Source organism: Schistocerca cancellata, chromosome 6 (genome assembly GCF_023864275.1).
Source record: "Schistocerca cancellata isolate TAMUIC-IGC-003103 chromosome 6, iqSchCanc2.1, whole genome shotgun sequence".
Lineage (NCBI taxonomy): Eukaryota > Metazoa > Arthropoda > Insecta > Orthoptera > Acrididae > Schistocerca > Schistocerca cancellata.
In genome coordinates, this window is record NC_064631.1 from 533,750,896 (window position 1) to 533,767,856 (window position 16,961).

Below are 16,961 nucleotides of genomic sequence, written 5' to 3' on the forward strand. Positions count from 1 at the left end.
CCACTACTTGGTGCAGATATCATTTTATGTATTATAAAAAAGTTTGGCACTGAGAAACAAATTACAATACAGCAACAAATCCCAATAGATACATTAGTGACAGTAATTGTCATCTGCAAAGTGATATGGAAAAGGTAAAGAAAACAAAAGACACATTAGTGCTTGTTACCTAGTTGGCTTTTGTTATTGTAGCTCATCTGTAAACAACTGTCAATCACTGTGTTACTCTGATCTGAATATAGAATAATATATGTTACAGTAGTGCAATGTATTTGTACAAGGACATCATGAGAGTGAATCCTTGGACACAATTCTATAATAAAGCAAGGAAAAAGAAGTAAGCAACTTTTGCTTTGTGAAAGGCAAGAGAGGGCGAAGGGAGGTAGTAAGGGCAAAAGAGGGCGAAGGGAGGTAGTAAGGGCAAGAGAGGGCGAAGGGAGGTAGTAAGGGCAGGAGAGGGCGAAGGGAGGTAGTAAGGGCAAGAGAGGGCGAAGGGAGGTAGTAAGGGCAAGAGAGGGCGAAGGGAGGTAGTAAGGGCAAGAGAGGGTGCAGGGAGGTAGTAAGGGCAAGAGAGGGTGAAGGACGGAAAGGCAAAAGAGTGAAGGGAGGGAAAGGCAAGAGAGTGAAGGGAGGGAAAGGCAAGAGAGTGAAGGGAGGGAAAGGCAAGAGAGTGAAGGGAGGGAAAGGCAAGAGAGTGAAGGGAGGGAAAGGCAAGAGAGTCAAGGGAGCGAAAAGCAGTAAGCATTCAGGAGGGGAATGTGAGAAGTACTGAAGGGGAGAGAGAAAATATGGTCAAGGAGTGAGAGAGGGGAGGGGTGGCAAAAGTCATCAGAGGGTAGATGAAAAATGGTGAAGGAGGAAGGCATTAGACAGGGAAGGAGGAAAGGCAGACAATGGGGGAAAGGGAAGTGGGCATGAGAGGGGGAGAGGGAAAAGGCATGAGAGAGGTAAAGCTGAAAGACATGAGAGGAGCAAAAGGGAAAAGAACGAGAAGGGCAAAAAGGGGAAAAAAAGCATGAGAGGGGGAAAGGGGGAAGGTGAGAGAGGGGGGATGGAGGGCAGAGAGAAGAGGGGGATGAGGCAAGGTATAAAACAGGGAAGGCACAAAAGGGAATGGGGAAGGCCAGGCCCAGAGACCACCTCCATTCTTTCCATACTTACTACGTAGAAGTCAATTAATGTCTTAAATTTAGAGAAATAGTGTTCTTGGATATCAACAGCTTTACACGAAGTAAGTTAATAAGAGATGTAATAGATCCCTTGTGGTACATTAAACAGGTCACAGAATACTGTTGCGAAGCCTATGAGAAAAGCATGCTACATTTGGGAATGCAAAATCTCCAAGATTGGCAATGGTATTCAGATACCTGAAACATAGTGTGGGCTTTGATGAAGGGTGCTTTTTAATTTTCCACAACAAAAGCCAATTAAAATGAGGATGTCTTGCACTTCCTTACTTAAAAAAAAAAAAAAAAAAAAAAAAAAAAAAAAAAAAAAAAAAAAAAAAAAAAACACATTACATTTCCCTTTGAATCTTCAGACTACATCTGTCAGGATATCTCTTAATTTGCAAAAGAACATGAAACTGGCATATACAATCACGCTTTCAGCATTTGCAATGAGTCATTGCTTGCACAGGATAGTGCATCAATCCCACTCTGTATTGATAAACTTATGGATAAAGATTAATCTATGAATGAGGCTATGAGTGGGCTGCAATTCATTGTCTGATAGTGGTCATGTTGCACCTGGTGCAAGTATCTGCTGTGATGAAAGGTGTACACCTTCACACTCCTCCTATAAATAATCTGATTATCTAGACACAAGAATTGAAAATTTTTCTTAATCTACATGGCAAGTAGAAATGTTCTCACTAAAACTTGACAGTAAATAGAAGTGTAGCAAGCTCCTGCTGTTGTTAACATGATTATTGCATATGTCTTGAGCAGCAAACATGATGGAAAAAAAGAGGTCAGCGCAGTGCTGCATCAGTCTCAGTTGAAGAGCAATTTTATAATAACTCGATGTGTCAAAATGTAAAAAAACTTGTGATTAAGGATATCCTGTGTGTGAAGTGCAACTTGTGGTTACATGACAGGTGTGCGAACATAAACCCGACGTTCGTAAATGACTATATTTGTTGGACCTGTGGTGATCATGTATGTGACAAATATGAAGATCTTCTCAATGTGGTACACACATAAAACAGAATTATCAAGTCATTAAATTAAGACATTAAAACCCTCAAGAAAGAAACAGCATTCCTGAAACAAGGAAACAAAAATCACTTAAGTGAAAAAAGTTTGTGGTCCAGTGAAAACAGTGAAACAGTGGCAGTAAATAGACACAAAAGCAGTCCTATTGAGATTGTTAAATGTGATATGAAAAAACATGTTATTTATGATGAAACAAACATAATATCGAACTCGGAATATGTTGAAACTACAAATAAATTTATGTGGACTGCAGTTAAGTCTAAAAATAGAACACGAAACCAGCGAGAAAGTTAAAAACAAAAACAAAGCACTAGATACAGTGTGCCAGTTACATCGAATTAGTTTTCAGCACTAGACTCAGCAAGCAAAACAACAAAAAGTATAAGTGAAAGTAAATATAATGAATCCTCTGATAAAGGCTGAAACAGAAAAATTCTAACGCCTGGAAGTTACAGTTATTACTGTATGCGGACAACCACGGAAAAAGCCTTTCAGCTCCCCTTCATGAAGCTTTACACAATGAATATTCTGTATTCACAGAAGTTAAACCCAGAGCAACATTAATTGCTGTAGTCGAGAATTTATCAGAAACAAATCTGAAAAAAGACAACCACGTTGTAATCATTGGTGGTGCCAACAATGTTTACGAAAACGAGAGCAAGTCAACACTCACAGTTTACAGGAAGTTATTGCCAAAACTATACAACATAAATGTTACCATAATAAACCTACCAGTGCAACATGATCTCCCGCAGTAGTTGTATGTTAACACAGAAATTGAGTGCTATATTTTAGAACTGCAGAAACTACATAATAAACTAAATCATGTTTACTTGCTAGACATAAGCAAACTGAAACATGAGGAACATACCATACACAGACTTCTCTTAAATAGAAATGGAAAGCTCAAGTTAGTGAACCAGATAACGGAACTTTGTAAGGAGCTGCATAAAGCAACAGACCCCATCATCTTAGATTATAATCAACAAGTTTTTTAGGCTTGTTTTCAAGCAACATGATTTTACTGAACTAAATCCCTTCGATTGGAAAGAACTCTGATCACATGCAAAAGAAACTGACTTGAAAGTGAGTAAATTGTCATTACAGTGCAATGTTATAGGCTTGTGAAATAATTTGGCTGATTTAGAATACCGTGTCACAAAGTGCTGTAAAATATCAGTGCCCTTTAGGATAACGCATCTAAACATGCAGTATCTTAGGAATAAACTCAATTTGCTGCAAGTATTTGTGGATGAGAATTCACCTCACCTCTTAGTAAATTACAGAACATGGACTAAAAGACAATGAAATGGAGTATTACAAATTATATGGTTGTATGTTAGCAGATAGTTACTGCAGCCAACAACAAAAGGGGGTGGGGTGGCAATATTTGTAAATGAACATCTTTCATTTAAAAAAATCTCATTTGTTGAACAATTGAAAAGGCTGGTGCTGTGGCCCACATAAATACTCATTCAAGCAGGTTAGCTAAACAGAAAGTTATTGGTATGTACCACCCACCAAATTCAGATGTGTTGTACTATGTTGATAGACATAACAAGGCAATTAGACAAACTGGCCCCACTGACCTTAGCATTGTATTGTATGTTGTATGTTAACCGGGGACCTAGAAACGACGGAGAGGCTCCGTCCTCGCTGCAGCCACAATGGTCCACAACCCCACGACGACTACCGCAGTCCACTACACCCCTCCGCCGCCCCACACCGAACCCAGGGTTATTGTGTGGTTCGGCCCCCTATGAAACCCCCCCCCCCCCTCCCAAGGGAACATCTCACACCAGACGAGTGTAACCCCTATGTTTGCGTCATAGAGTAATGGTGGTGTGTGCGTACATGAAGAACTTGTTTGCGCAGCAATCACTGACGTAGTGTAAGTGAGGCAGAATAAGGTGAACCAGCCCGCAATTGCCGAGGCAGATGGAAAACGCTTAAAAACCATCCACAGACTGGCCGGTTTACCGGACCTCGACACAAATCCGCCGTGTGGATTCATGCCGGGGACCAGGCGCTCTTTACCACTCGGAAAGCCATGCGTTAGACCACACGGCCAACCGGGTGGGTGACCTTAGCATAGTTGGAGACTTAAATTTTGATTTTCATTACTCAAATCACTATTGTCAGATGTTAAAATATTTAAGGTTTGCTGTACCAACAGCAACTAAGATAATTGAGAAGAAGCAGATCCTGAATAGCACCAACATCAAAACTAAGTTAGCAGAGGAGAAATGGGACACTATTTACCAAACTAAAGGGTCAGAAGGCAAATGGGAAAAATTTTATAGGACAGGGCTGAAGCATTTCAACTGCTGCTGCCCTCTCAAAAAATAACCAGGGTATGAACCAACTCTCATCTTGAAAGTAATATTAAGCTGAAACTTACACCTAGGCTGATTAAGTTAAGGCAGAATATATATGACGTTGACTGTTTATATAAGGAAACAAAGCTACATATATTTACAGAAAAGTACAATCAAGGCAAAAAAACTTTTCAGACAGATCTTTTACACTTGAGGAAACTGCTAAACAATGATGCAATACAGCATTCAGCCAACATAGGTAAGGCATACTGGAGACTAATCAATAAACATCGTAAAGCCACCAGCAAGGGACAGAGTGAACCAGTTAGCATTAGACACGAGGGCCATCTAGTGAAAGATCAAAATGAAGTATATAATTTATCAATAACATTTTATCTCTTCTTTTGACCAACCAGCCACTATTACAGATCTACAGGCTGGCACACCAAATGATATCACGTGTGGTATAGAGTTCGAATTTATGGAGGTGAATCAACATAAAATATTTAACACAATACAACAGCTAAAGAACAAGCATTCATTTGGATGGGATGGTATCTCAGGTATGGTGTTAAAGAAATGTGCCAATGAAAAAACTAAACCCCTTACCTATCTTATCAACTGTAGTATTAATGAAAACATATACCCAAATGCCTTAAAAATAAGTGTAATACAGCCAATCCATAAGAAGGGAAGTAAAGAGGAAGTTTCAAATTACAGACCGATATCACTAATATCTACCTTCAGTAAAATATTTGAAACAATTATCCTATCACAACTCTCAACATTTTTCTCAAGACACAAAATGCTTATCGAATCGCAGCATGGGTTTAGGAAAGACCTAAGCATGGCCACTGCTGTTACCAGTTTCTTCCATGAAGTATATAGCAATATAGTATGGGGTGTACATACAGCCGGAATATTCCTTGACCTGAGCAAAGTTTTTGACTCAGTAAACCATGAGTTTGTCTTTTTTAAAAAAACTGTGGGCCTACAAAATCAGTAATGCGTCAATGGAACTTCTATCCACCTATCTGGTCATTCGGAAACAGTGTACCAAACTTGCACATCAAATTGAAAATAAGATCTTAACTTTTAAATCCACAAATGAAACAGGGACACAGGGCGTTCCCTCAAGGCTCAATTCTTGGACCGTTCCTCTTTTTAGCATATATTAATGACATTGTCCACCCCATTGACACACACACACTGTAAACTATGCTGATGACACCTCAGTTTTATTTCATGGTAAAGATTGTGAGAATCTGAAATTTTCAGCAAGTAATGGGATACAGTATTAAGTTCATATTTTCATGCACAAGGATTAAAGGTCAATGTAAATAAATCCCAGATGCTAATATTTACAACTGGCAGCTCATACCACTCGAGCGTAAATGAGGTATGTGGCACAGTGGCAGAGGAAGCAAACGAGTGTAAATTTCTAGAGGTCCATCTGGACTTAAACCTCCGGTGGATTAGCCAAATTAATGCTGTATGCAAAAAAGTCAGCAAAGGTCTCTATTTTCTTAGCCAACTATCCAAAATAGTGCCCACCCACATGCTTAAAACTGTGTATTATGGGACAACATATCCTCATCTTAGCTACTATATAAACCATGGGGTTGTGCTGCAGGCAGTACATTAACAGGGTACTGTTGCTACAAAAAAGAGGGTTAAGGATTATACATAGACTAGGCTATAAAGACTCCTGCCGTGATGTTTTCAGACAACACAAGTACTTCACCATATACTATTTGTATCTTTATAAATTAATTCCTTTTTTTTGTCTCACAGAAAACTGAAGTAACTAAATGTAGTGATATACATGACCACAACACCAGGTCCAAACAGAATTACTACCAACAAAGAACAAGATTAAAAATGACAGACCAGAGCCGATACACTAACTGCCCAAGTCCATGAAAAACAGTAATAAAAAGCAATTCAAATCAAAACTAAAAGAATTCTTTATTGAAAAGTGTCTCTATTCACTCAAAGAATTTTACATGGTTAAATTTAAGAGCTGTAAAATAATGTATAAAAAAATTGGCTTTATTAATATGTGTAGGATGTAATGTATTTTGACAAGCATCAATTTACTGTTTAATTAGTACCTGTAAGGCTAAGATCTAGATGTATTTTATTTTTGTAACTACACTTGGCATTTGCAAAAGCTATCATATTGATGACTCCGCGCAAAAAAATCTAAATAAATAAATAAAATAAAATTAACCTAATTGGTACAAAATTTCAAAAAAGCAATGTTCATGTGAAAGTGAAATACAACCTGCATCTTTCACAAATGGCATGAAGACAACCACAGTAGAGGTAATGAAGTTAATCTGATGGTACTAGACTTACAAAAAACTTATTACACTTATGCCTACTAAAGAAACTTTACAGTGATATCCGAGAGATTTGATACATGACCTGAAAACTTCATGATTGTCATAATGCTGAATTTTGCCTCAGGCATTAATTAACAAAAATATTAGAATATCCTGGTCTTGGAAACTGACATACGGCTGGGAGAGCAGTGTGCTGACCACATGCCCCTCCACTTTTGCATCCAGTGATGCCTATGGGCTGAGGATGACACAGCGGTTGGTCTGTACCAATTGGCCTGTTCGGGAGGAGTTAAGTGTTTTTTTTTTAAGAACATCAGGACAAACTGAGCGATTTTCAGGTAAGAGGTGTAGTGTAACATAAGATTTCCTGTAATAACATGTACCATTATTCTCCTCTTAGGCCAACGAAAGATGATCATGTGAGTTGAAAACGATCTTGCTACCTATTAGTAGCAGATGCATAGTGTGTTCACACTTTTTGGATTGATGTGCAGATAGTAAGGAAGAAAGCTACATAAGAAGTTACATACTAAGCTACTGAAATCTTCAACTCATAATTTTGAAAGTACAAATATCCAAGTTTCTAATACACGGGATGATGTCAAGGCTTCAGATCATTGTAAAGAATTTACTGAAGTAAATACTATGTATTGATAGCAACAATACCACGGCGTAGGTGCAAGTTCATAAGTTGGCACTACGAGACACCGACGACAGCCCCCTCTAGCCAGCGCTGTGGAGGTCTACGAGTGTCGCTCCAGATTCAGCCCATTTGATTGCGAGGAGACGACCTAGCAACACTGTTTCTACTTCATAGGGGTCATTACTGACTTTGTTACTTCAATGATAGTTTGTCCTACTACTAGTGGCTATTAACATTGATGCCTATCCAGTCGCACCTACGGGCTCTTCAGTGTAAAGTTACGTATGTAATTGACTAATAATTAAATGTACTTTCACGTAAAAAGCTGTACTGAGAATCTTACCTCACCTGCTCCTGCTCACTTCCTACATTCGGCCTCCCCATTTAGTTTACATGAGCATACGCACGCGCCACCTTCCAGGCGGGATACAAAAGCTGGCGACGAGGTTTCCCCTTACCTCTCCTATCATTGCATTTTTGGCTCGGTACTTATTCAGCTTTTTTGTGATATCCCCGTGTGACCGTGTGAGTGTATGGCTGCTTCCCCCAGTCGCTATAAGACTCATTTGTGTAAACCATGGCTTCACCACAGGAACAGGCTTTGCTGTCCAATCTCGTACATTTTCAGGCTCAGCAAATGACGCAGCTGCTTGCTGCCATAAATGGACTGGTCACACTACAAACCGCAGCTCCTACGGTGCCTCCGATGCCACCGCCTGTACCGACACTGTACCAACGCCGTCGCCGATGGCGCCGCCATTTCGTGCCTTCAATCCTGACGTTGAACGCTGGCCAGAATACATCGCCCAGCTCAAGGCACACTTCGCAGCATACAAGATACCAGGTACAGAGCGGCTTGCCTTTTTCATTGCCAACGTGGGTGTTGTGTTATACCGTATGCTCGTCAAGTTGTTTCCCACCACCCACTCAGAAACTAAAATGTATGATGAAGTGATTGATGCTTTGAACTCCCTCTTCCGCGACAATGTAAATGTTGTAGCTGCACGCTACAAATTCTTTCGCCTCCAGCGTGGCCCTGCTCAGTCGAATAAATCTTGGTTAGCGGACCTTCAGGGACTAACTTCTGATTGTAACTTTAATTTCTCATGTGGATGATTATATGCGGATATAATGATTAGACACGCTATTGCACAGAATGTGACAGATCACAGCATCCGCGAGCAAATCCTCGAATTTAAAAACCCGTCTTTGCAGGAAGTAGTGGACATGCTAGACAGACAAGATACATTAGACATGGCTACTTCCACATTCAACATGACCCTGTGTGTGTGTACTGTTATCGCGGCACAACACGTGCCCTTCCGCCTGGCTCCAGCATTGCCAGCCACGCCGCACCGCTCACGCGCACATAAACAAATTGCACTCCTGGCACCTACTCAGAAACCGAAATCATGTCCGAACTGCTTTTATGCCCACCCACGGGACAATTGCCCATCCCGTCAAGCACAGTGTTATTTTAGTAATAAGAAAGGACACATGCAAGCTGTGTGTAGTAAGGGAAACTCTAATTCACAACTTGTCTGTCGTTCATGTGACTCGCATGGGTGTCACCGCAACGGCAACCGCCATGGTCATGATTCACATCAGTCTATCGACGTTAATGCCATTTATTCAAAGCCTTCTGCTTCACATGTGTCAACAGCTCATCATGTGGATCAAGTTTTGCCAGACACTTCCTCTCGCATTCAGCATTATGCGAGGAAACTTTTTGTCACTTTGTACATTAGTGGACGTTCTGTTCGCATGCAGCTGGACACTGGTGCGTCGGTTTCTTTACTGAACAAGTCAACATATGACTTGCTTGGTTCGTGCGCGCTTCGTCGTTCACATTCCACGTTGACTGCATCTACTGGACAGGAAATCTCAGTGCTCGGCGTGTGTAGTTTGCAAGCCACGTATGGTACAATGACCCATACAGTGTTTTTCCATGTGCTCCACTCTAGTGATGCTACGAACATTTTTGGCAAGGACGCATTTGAACTTTTTGACCTCGCAATTCAGGACAATGTACCTTGCATCAACACTAGTGACCATGCAGACAGTGTTGCTGCACTGTGCGATGATTTTGCTGAACTCTTTTCTGATGGCCTTGGTTGTGCCACAGACTTTGCAGCGCATGTTGTACTTAAAGACAATGCAATGCCTGTTTTCCGGTGCGCACGCCTGGTACCGCACGCACTGCGTGAGACCGTAGCTGCTGAACTTACGCATTTGCAAGAAGTGGTGTCATTGAACCAGGTTCCACCTATAGTTTGTGTGAAGAAACCAAACGGTCGTCTCCGTATTTGTGCTGACTTTAAGTCTACAGTAAATCCCCAGACAGTGGTAGCTACACTTATCTTAGCAGGTCCTGAAGACATTTTTGATAAGCTGGGTGAGGGAAAATTCTTTTCCACGATTGACTTGCGGGACGCATACTTTCAGATTCCACTCGACGAACAGGTGCAGCGCTATTTTGTGATCAACACCCACCTCGGATTGTTCAAGTTTCACCGCCTTCCGTTCAGTTTTGCTTCGGCTCCTGCTATTTTTCAGTCTTACTTGCAGCAGTTGTGTGCCACTGTCCCTGGCTGCTCTAATTATCTGAATGATATAGTTGTATCAGGTCGCATCCCTGATGAACATTTGCAGAATTTGCATGCCTTATTTACTGTACTTTTGCAGGCAAGACTAAAGTGTAACAGAGACCAGTTGAAAATTTTTCAAACTGAAATTCAGTATTTAGGACATATGATTAACGAACAGGGTGTCTACCCTCGCCATCACATCTCAGTGTGATTACAGACTTGCCAGCACCCAGGAATTTGTAAGAACTTCAGTCTGTGTTGGGCAAAATCACTTATTATATTTGGTTTATACCCAATGCGGCACAGATTGCAGCGCCATTGCATCGCCTTCGACGTAAGAACGTTCATTTTGTTTGGTCTTCAGAATGTGTCACTGCTTTCCACAAGCTCAAATCTGCTTTGTTGAGTGATCATTGATTCCTTTTGATCACACCAAACCGGTTGTTTTGGCTGTCGATGCATCTTCTCACGACATCAGAGAGGTTCTCTCGCACCGCATTAATTCTGTCGATCACCTAATCGCTTTTGCCTCTAAGTTGCTCAATTCTGCCCAGCAAAACTATTCTCAAATCAAGAAAGATGCTATAGCTATTGTATATGGCGTAACTAACTTTCATGATTTTTTGTATGGTCGAAAGTTCTATTTGGTCACCGAGCATAAGCCTTCGATGTTGTCGTTCCACCGGTCAAAGCCAATTCCGGCCCGTACTGCACAAAAGTTGCACCGTTGGTCCTTGTTTTTATCTAACTACGAGGTGCATTCAAGTTCTAAGGCCTCCGATTTTTTTTCTAATTAACTACTCACCCGAAATCGATGAAACTGGCGTTACTTCTCGACGTAATCGCCCTGCAGACGTACACATTTTTCACAACGCTGACGCCATGATTCCATGGCAGCAGCGAAGGCTTCTTTAGGAGTCTGCTTTGACCACTGGAAAATTGCTGAGGCAATAGCAGCATGGCTGGTGAATGTGCGGCCACGGAGAGTGTCTTTCATTGTTGGAAAAAGCCAAAAGTCACTAGGAGCCAGGTCAGGTGAGTAGGGAGCATGAGGAATCACTTCAAAGTTGTTATCACAAAGAAACTGTTGTGTAACGTTAGCTCGATGTGCGGGTGCATTGTCTTTGTGAAACAGCACACGTGCAGCCCTTCCCGGACGTTTTTGTTGCAGTGCAGGAAGGAATTTGTTCTTCAAAACATTTTCATAGGATGCACCTGTTACCGTAGTGCCCTTTGGAACGCAATGGGTAAGGATTACGCCCTCGCTGTCCCAGAACATGGACACCATCATTTTTTCAGCACTGGCGTTTACCCAAAATTTTTTTGGTGGCGGTGAATCTGTGTCCTTCCATTGAGCTGACTGGCGCTTTGTTTCTGGATTGAAAAATGGCATCCACGTCTCATCCAATGTCACAACCGACGAAAAGAAAGTCCCATTCATGCTGTCATTGCGCATCAACATTGCTTGGCAACATGCCACACGGGCAGCCATGTGGTTGTCCGTCACCATTCGTGGCACCCACCTGGATGACACTTATCGCATTTTCAGGTCGTCATGCAGGATTGTGTGCACAGAACCCACAGAAATGCCAACTCTGGAGGCGATCTGTTCAACAGTCATTCGGCGATCCCCCAAAACAATTCTCTCCACTTTCTCGATCATGTCATCAGACCGGCTTGTGCGAGCCCGAGGTTGTTTCGGTTTGTTGTCACGTGATGTTCTGCCTTCATTAAACTGTCGCACCCACGAACGCACTTTCGACACATCCATAACTCCATCACCACATGTCTCCTTCAACTGTCCATGAATTTCAATCGGTTTCACACCACACAAATTCAGAAAACGAATGATTGCACGCTGTTCAAGTAAGGAAAACGTCGCCATTTTAAGTATTTAAAACAGTTCTCATTCTCGTTGCTGGCGGTAAAATTCCATCTGCCGTACGGTGCTGCCACCTCTGGGATGTATTGACAATGAACGCAGCCTCATTTTAAAACAATGCGCATGTTTATATCTCTTTCCAGTGCGGAGAAAAAAAATCGGAGGCCTTAGAACTTGAATGCACCTCGTACAATTGCGAAATTTTGTTTTGGCCTACGGCCCAGCATGGCAATGCTGATGCTTTGTCTCGTCTACCTATCGGTCGTGACGAAGTGTTTGATTCTTCCGAATTGTCCTGCATGTTTATTGATTCGCAAGATAAGGACTTAGCTGATGGTTTTGCAGTGGATTTTCGTCGTATTCCTTCTGCGACAGCCGTCGATGCTTCTTTGCAGATTCTTTTGCAGTATATTCCTACTCAATGGCCTCCATCTGCTACACAGATTCGAGATCCCCTTGTACAGCATTACTTCGTGCAACATCACAACTTGCCTGTATACCATGGTGTTATCTTGTTACGAACTGACAATGAACAGTCTCATGTGGTTGTACCTCATTCGTTGCAGTCAGAAATCCTCATATTGCTGCACGCAGGTCATTGGGGTATAGTGCGGACAAAGCAATTAACGCGTCATCACTGCACTTGAGTCAGCATTGATAAACAAATTGAGAACTTGCTTGCTAATTGTCGCTCTTGCGCGGAACATCATTCTGCTCCCCGCAAGCGCTTCTTTGCGTGACCGACTCCTACTGCGCCCTGGCTGCACGTTCATATTCATTTTGCGGGTCCTTTCTGGGACACCCGCTGGTTGTTGTACCTACGTCTTCTACTACTTCTGCCAGTACTATTCGGGCTTTGACATCTATTTTTTGCATTGAGGGCCTTCCTGAAGTTATTGTCTCAGACTATAGCTCCCAATTTGTGTCCTCAAAGTTTGATGCGTTCTGTGTTGCTAATGGCATTCACCATCTGACCTCGGCCCCGTTCCACCCCCAGTCGAACGGTGAGGCTGAACGCATTGTGCGTACGTTTAAGTCGCAGATGAGCAAGTTTCGCTCCATGCACTCTCGTGAACACACTTTCCCCAGCGGAATTGCTACATGGCCACACCCATCGGTCGCTCCTGTAGCTTCAGCACCTGCCCCTGCTCGCTCCCACTCCTTCGCCTCGTTCTGGGTTGGCGCCGCACGATTTGGTGTTCTATAGCATTCTCTCTGGCAGGCAGTGCTGGGAGCAAGGGCGCATTCTTTGCCAGCTTGGCCGCACCTAATTTGTCATTTCTGGTCCTTCCAGCACTGTCAAGTGACACCAGAACCAGATCTGTTTGTGCTGTCCTCTGTTTTCTGCCACTGGTTGTTTTCCGGCAGAATTGGAGGCTTCGCAGCTTCTGCTGCCTCAGCCCATGACTCCACCAATGGCACCTCCACCACTCGTGCCTGTGCCACGGGCACGCCTGCCATCGTCACCCCAGCCGGTCCAGTCACCTGCACCGAACGGGCGCCTCTCGCCACCACCACGGCCCCACCTCAGGCTGTTGTCGCCACCGCCACCGTGTTCATCCGCTGTGTCAGAACTGATGGACACTGAGGCTGCCATCACATCGCCGCTGCCGTCGCCCACTGAGGTCGTTGCTCCGCCTCCTCATCCAAGCATACCCAGTGGAGGTGCATAGCCCGGGCAGGTTTTCCACAGGGCGTTTTCCTCGCCTCCTCGCAAGCAATTCGGGCTCGCGGGTGGAAAGCGCCCTGGCAGTTCTGCTGTCCGCCCCCTCAGCTCCGCCACCCATGGGTCCCTCCACCCACCGTCGGAAGCCATACTCAATGACGGTGCATCATTTCAGGGAGGAGGGATGTGGTTTCGATAGCAATGATACCACGGCATATGTGCAAATTCATAAGTTGGCACTACGAGACACCGACGACAGTGCCCTCTAGATGGCACTGTGGAGCTCTACGAGCGTCGCTCCGGATTCAGCCCATTTGATTCCGAGGAGGCCATTACTGCCTTTGTTACTTCAATGATAGTTTGTCCTCCTACTAGTGGCTATTAACGTTGATGCCTATCCAGTCGCATCTACGGACTCTTCAGTGTAAAGTTACATATGTAGGTAGGCATTCTACAGCCCCATATTTACTAGACATTTATTTCTTGTTTTGGATCATACTACCACTTCAGAAAGTTCATAGGAGGAGTTCTGCTTCATCCTGTATAAAATTCTACATTTCATGAAACTTGAAAATCTTGTAGCCTTTAATTATGGAACTAATAAAATGTAACTTGAACCGGTCGTATCATACATATATACCAGGGAATAACAATGTGTCTGGGAATATGAAGCAGAAATAAGTCACAGGCTCAGTTGTAAGTGAAACAAGTCACAGGCTCAGTTGTAAGTGAAACAAGTCACAGGCTCAGTTGTAAGTGAAACAAGTCACAGGCTCAGTTGTAAGTGAAACAAGTCACAGGCTCAGTTGTAAGTGAAACAAATCACAGGCTTCAATTTAAAGGGAAAATTCTGATATAGCGATACACTGTTCAAATTTGTGGAATCAATATTAGATGAAATTTAGAAAACTGCAGCTTGAATGGTCAAATGTCTGTTTATGTCATGAGGGAGAATAGAGGAAATACTGAAAGTTTTCAAATGGCTGGCACTTGAAAAGAGATACTGAGTATCTTGTGAAAATATTCTTAATGTTATAGAAAAACATCAGATTGGATTCTTTAGGTAGCAAGAATTTTTTTTTTTCCAGTGATATGTTGTCGGCTGCTGTGCAGAGCTCCCGTAGATACTTTAAAGACAAAAAAGACTGCACACAGAGAGAAATATAAGCAATCATTCTTCACATGGTGCACAGATTAATGGAACTGTAGGAATCCTAATATGTACAGTGAAACCCCTATTTTATTTTTTTGTTCAGTCCAGACAACAAACACAAAACTGAGGAAAATGTAGAATTGAGGGGAATGTTAAAAACTCCCAAAATATGGGCAAAAACACATGTAATTGGCATATATGATTAAAAATCTGAATCCTTTCCAATATTTTGTATAAAATCTGGTTAAATGAAGAAAATTAAATGTACAATACAATGTTTTTACAATAATTTGTGGTAATGAATTTCATCAGTTCTTAAAAAATCACAGATGTGTAACAGTAAGTAAAAATTGTTCAAAAATTGAAATTGGTATCTGGGCACAAGGTAATCAAGCTGTTTTCAGACATGCCACAAACACAAATTATATGTTCAATACACACATTTTTGAGAGAGAATCCTTTATGCTCACCCAGAAAAAAACAAAAATTGATTAACATGTTGAATTAAACCAAAAACATCACAGCAGCTAAGTGGTTAAACCATAAGCATAAATGCGGACATCATCTTAATGACATACTTTGTCACCATTGCTGTTATTGTTTAAAGCTTCCCTTATGAGCCACACTTCATACACTCACCATTGTTAAAGTGTCATTTTAAGCTCGATGAGAGAAACAGAGATGTGAAAAAATGTGATTACTTCCCCAATTGAGGTTACAAGCTTATTAGAAGTCGGCTAAGTGATTTTCTGAACACTGTGTAAAATGTAAATTTAAAGAAAGCTCAGGTGATACAGTTTCACTTCATGCCCTTTATCACTGCTGCCTCTCCACACATCCAGTAGGCGAGCTCATTTTACGTGTGTTGGTGTGGTGTGGTGGCTGCACTGGCTATTGGGTAGTAACTTAACAAGCTGCCAGTCCATAAGAGTTCACTAGCCACAACTGGGCAACATTTCCTCGACTATAACCAAGCGTATTCTTGAAGACTCAGTGTTTGTATTTAAAAGGTTGATGACTGATACTGTTACTAAATACAGTACATCAGAAATACATGCAAAAAAGATGAGACTGAGTTATAAGTGGCACAAGAAAAGGTGGTGGCTGGGCCCCTTCATCACATATCGACTCATTCTGGAATATCTTGCATCAACTGTCTTGTTTTTTCATTACTGCTGTAACCTAGCAGTAGCTGTATCATAACTGCATGGTGAAGCTAAATGCTGCAAGCTGTGTTGACAACAACAATTGTGGATTATGTCAGCATTTCCTCTGCCATGTCTCCCATCTCCACAACGGCTTACAATATTCCCGTAACTCTGCCACCACTCGCGGTGCGAACCATCTATTTTCTGTGCCACTTATAACTCGTTCAGCCACATCACATGTCAATAGGAAGAAAACGGGACCAAGTCAAGTGAGATGTCCAGTAAGAACTTAGAATCAAGGTAAACCATATTAGGAAGAAATGTAAAATCAGGGAATTTTTAGCATTGATGTTAAGGGTTTTTAACAGAGGCTACAAATTTATGGTTTAAAACTGCAAAAAAAGTAAAATCAGACAATGTAAAATTGAAGTTCCACTGCTGTACAATAAATGTGCTTTACAATGATGTATGGAGTATAAACATAGTTGCAAATAATAGATCTGCAAAATAATTCTCTCACATCCGTTTAGCAAGAAAATGGATTGTACACCATCATTTAATGAAACTGTTTCCCTACTGTGATCTTTCGGCCTTAAACATGCCTGAAACTCACAACAGTAATTATCACTGCAGCTACACCAATGAAAGAAAGACCTTCATTAAATAAATAATTCCACGAAATGTGCTACTTGATGTAATAGAATATAAATCAGAAACAGGAAGACGGAAGCTGAGAGACAAATACAAACTTACGACATCATTAATTTCATTCACGTTCTTCATTTCTCGCTGAACCATAAGAAGTCTTCCACTTATGTTCAGCATAATACTTTCAAACTCTTTCGAGGCATGACGACCTATTTCTGTACGTAGTGCAGTTAATGTAACAGACACAACACAAGCAGGATGCACACACAATGCACTGATATCCAAGGCCTGTAGTCTTGTTACTTCCACAGCTCCCACTAAGTGCATGAAAGAGAGGAAAACAATGCATTA

At 41.9% G+C, this 16,961-nt stretch overlaps 1 protein-coding gene across 1 annotated transcript in view; it reads right to left on the reverse strand.

Annotated features, from left to right (window-relative positions):
* Window positions 1-16,961, reverse strand: part of LOC126190927 (guanine nucleotide exchange factor subunit Rich) — a 294,040-nt gene that overhangs the window by 155,285 nt on the left and 121,794 nt on the right. The window contains exon 11 of the mRNA XM_049931563.1: window positions 16,716-16,927. Coding sequence (XP_049787520.1) covers window positions 16,716-16,927 — 212 coding nt within the window. The remainder of the gene's footprint in view (window positions 1-16,715; window positions 16,928-16,961) is intronic.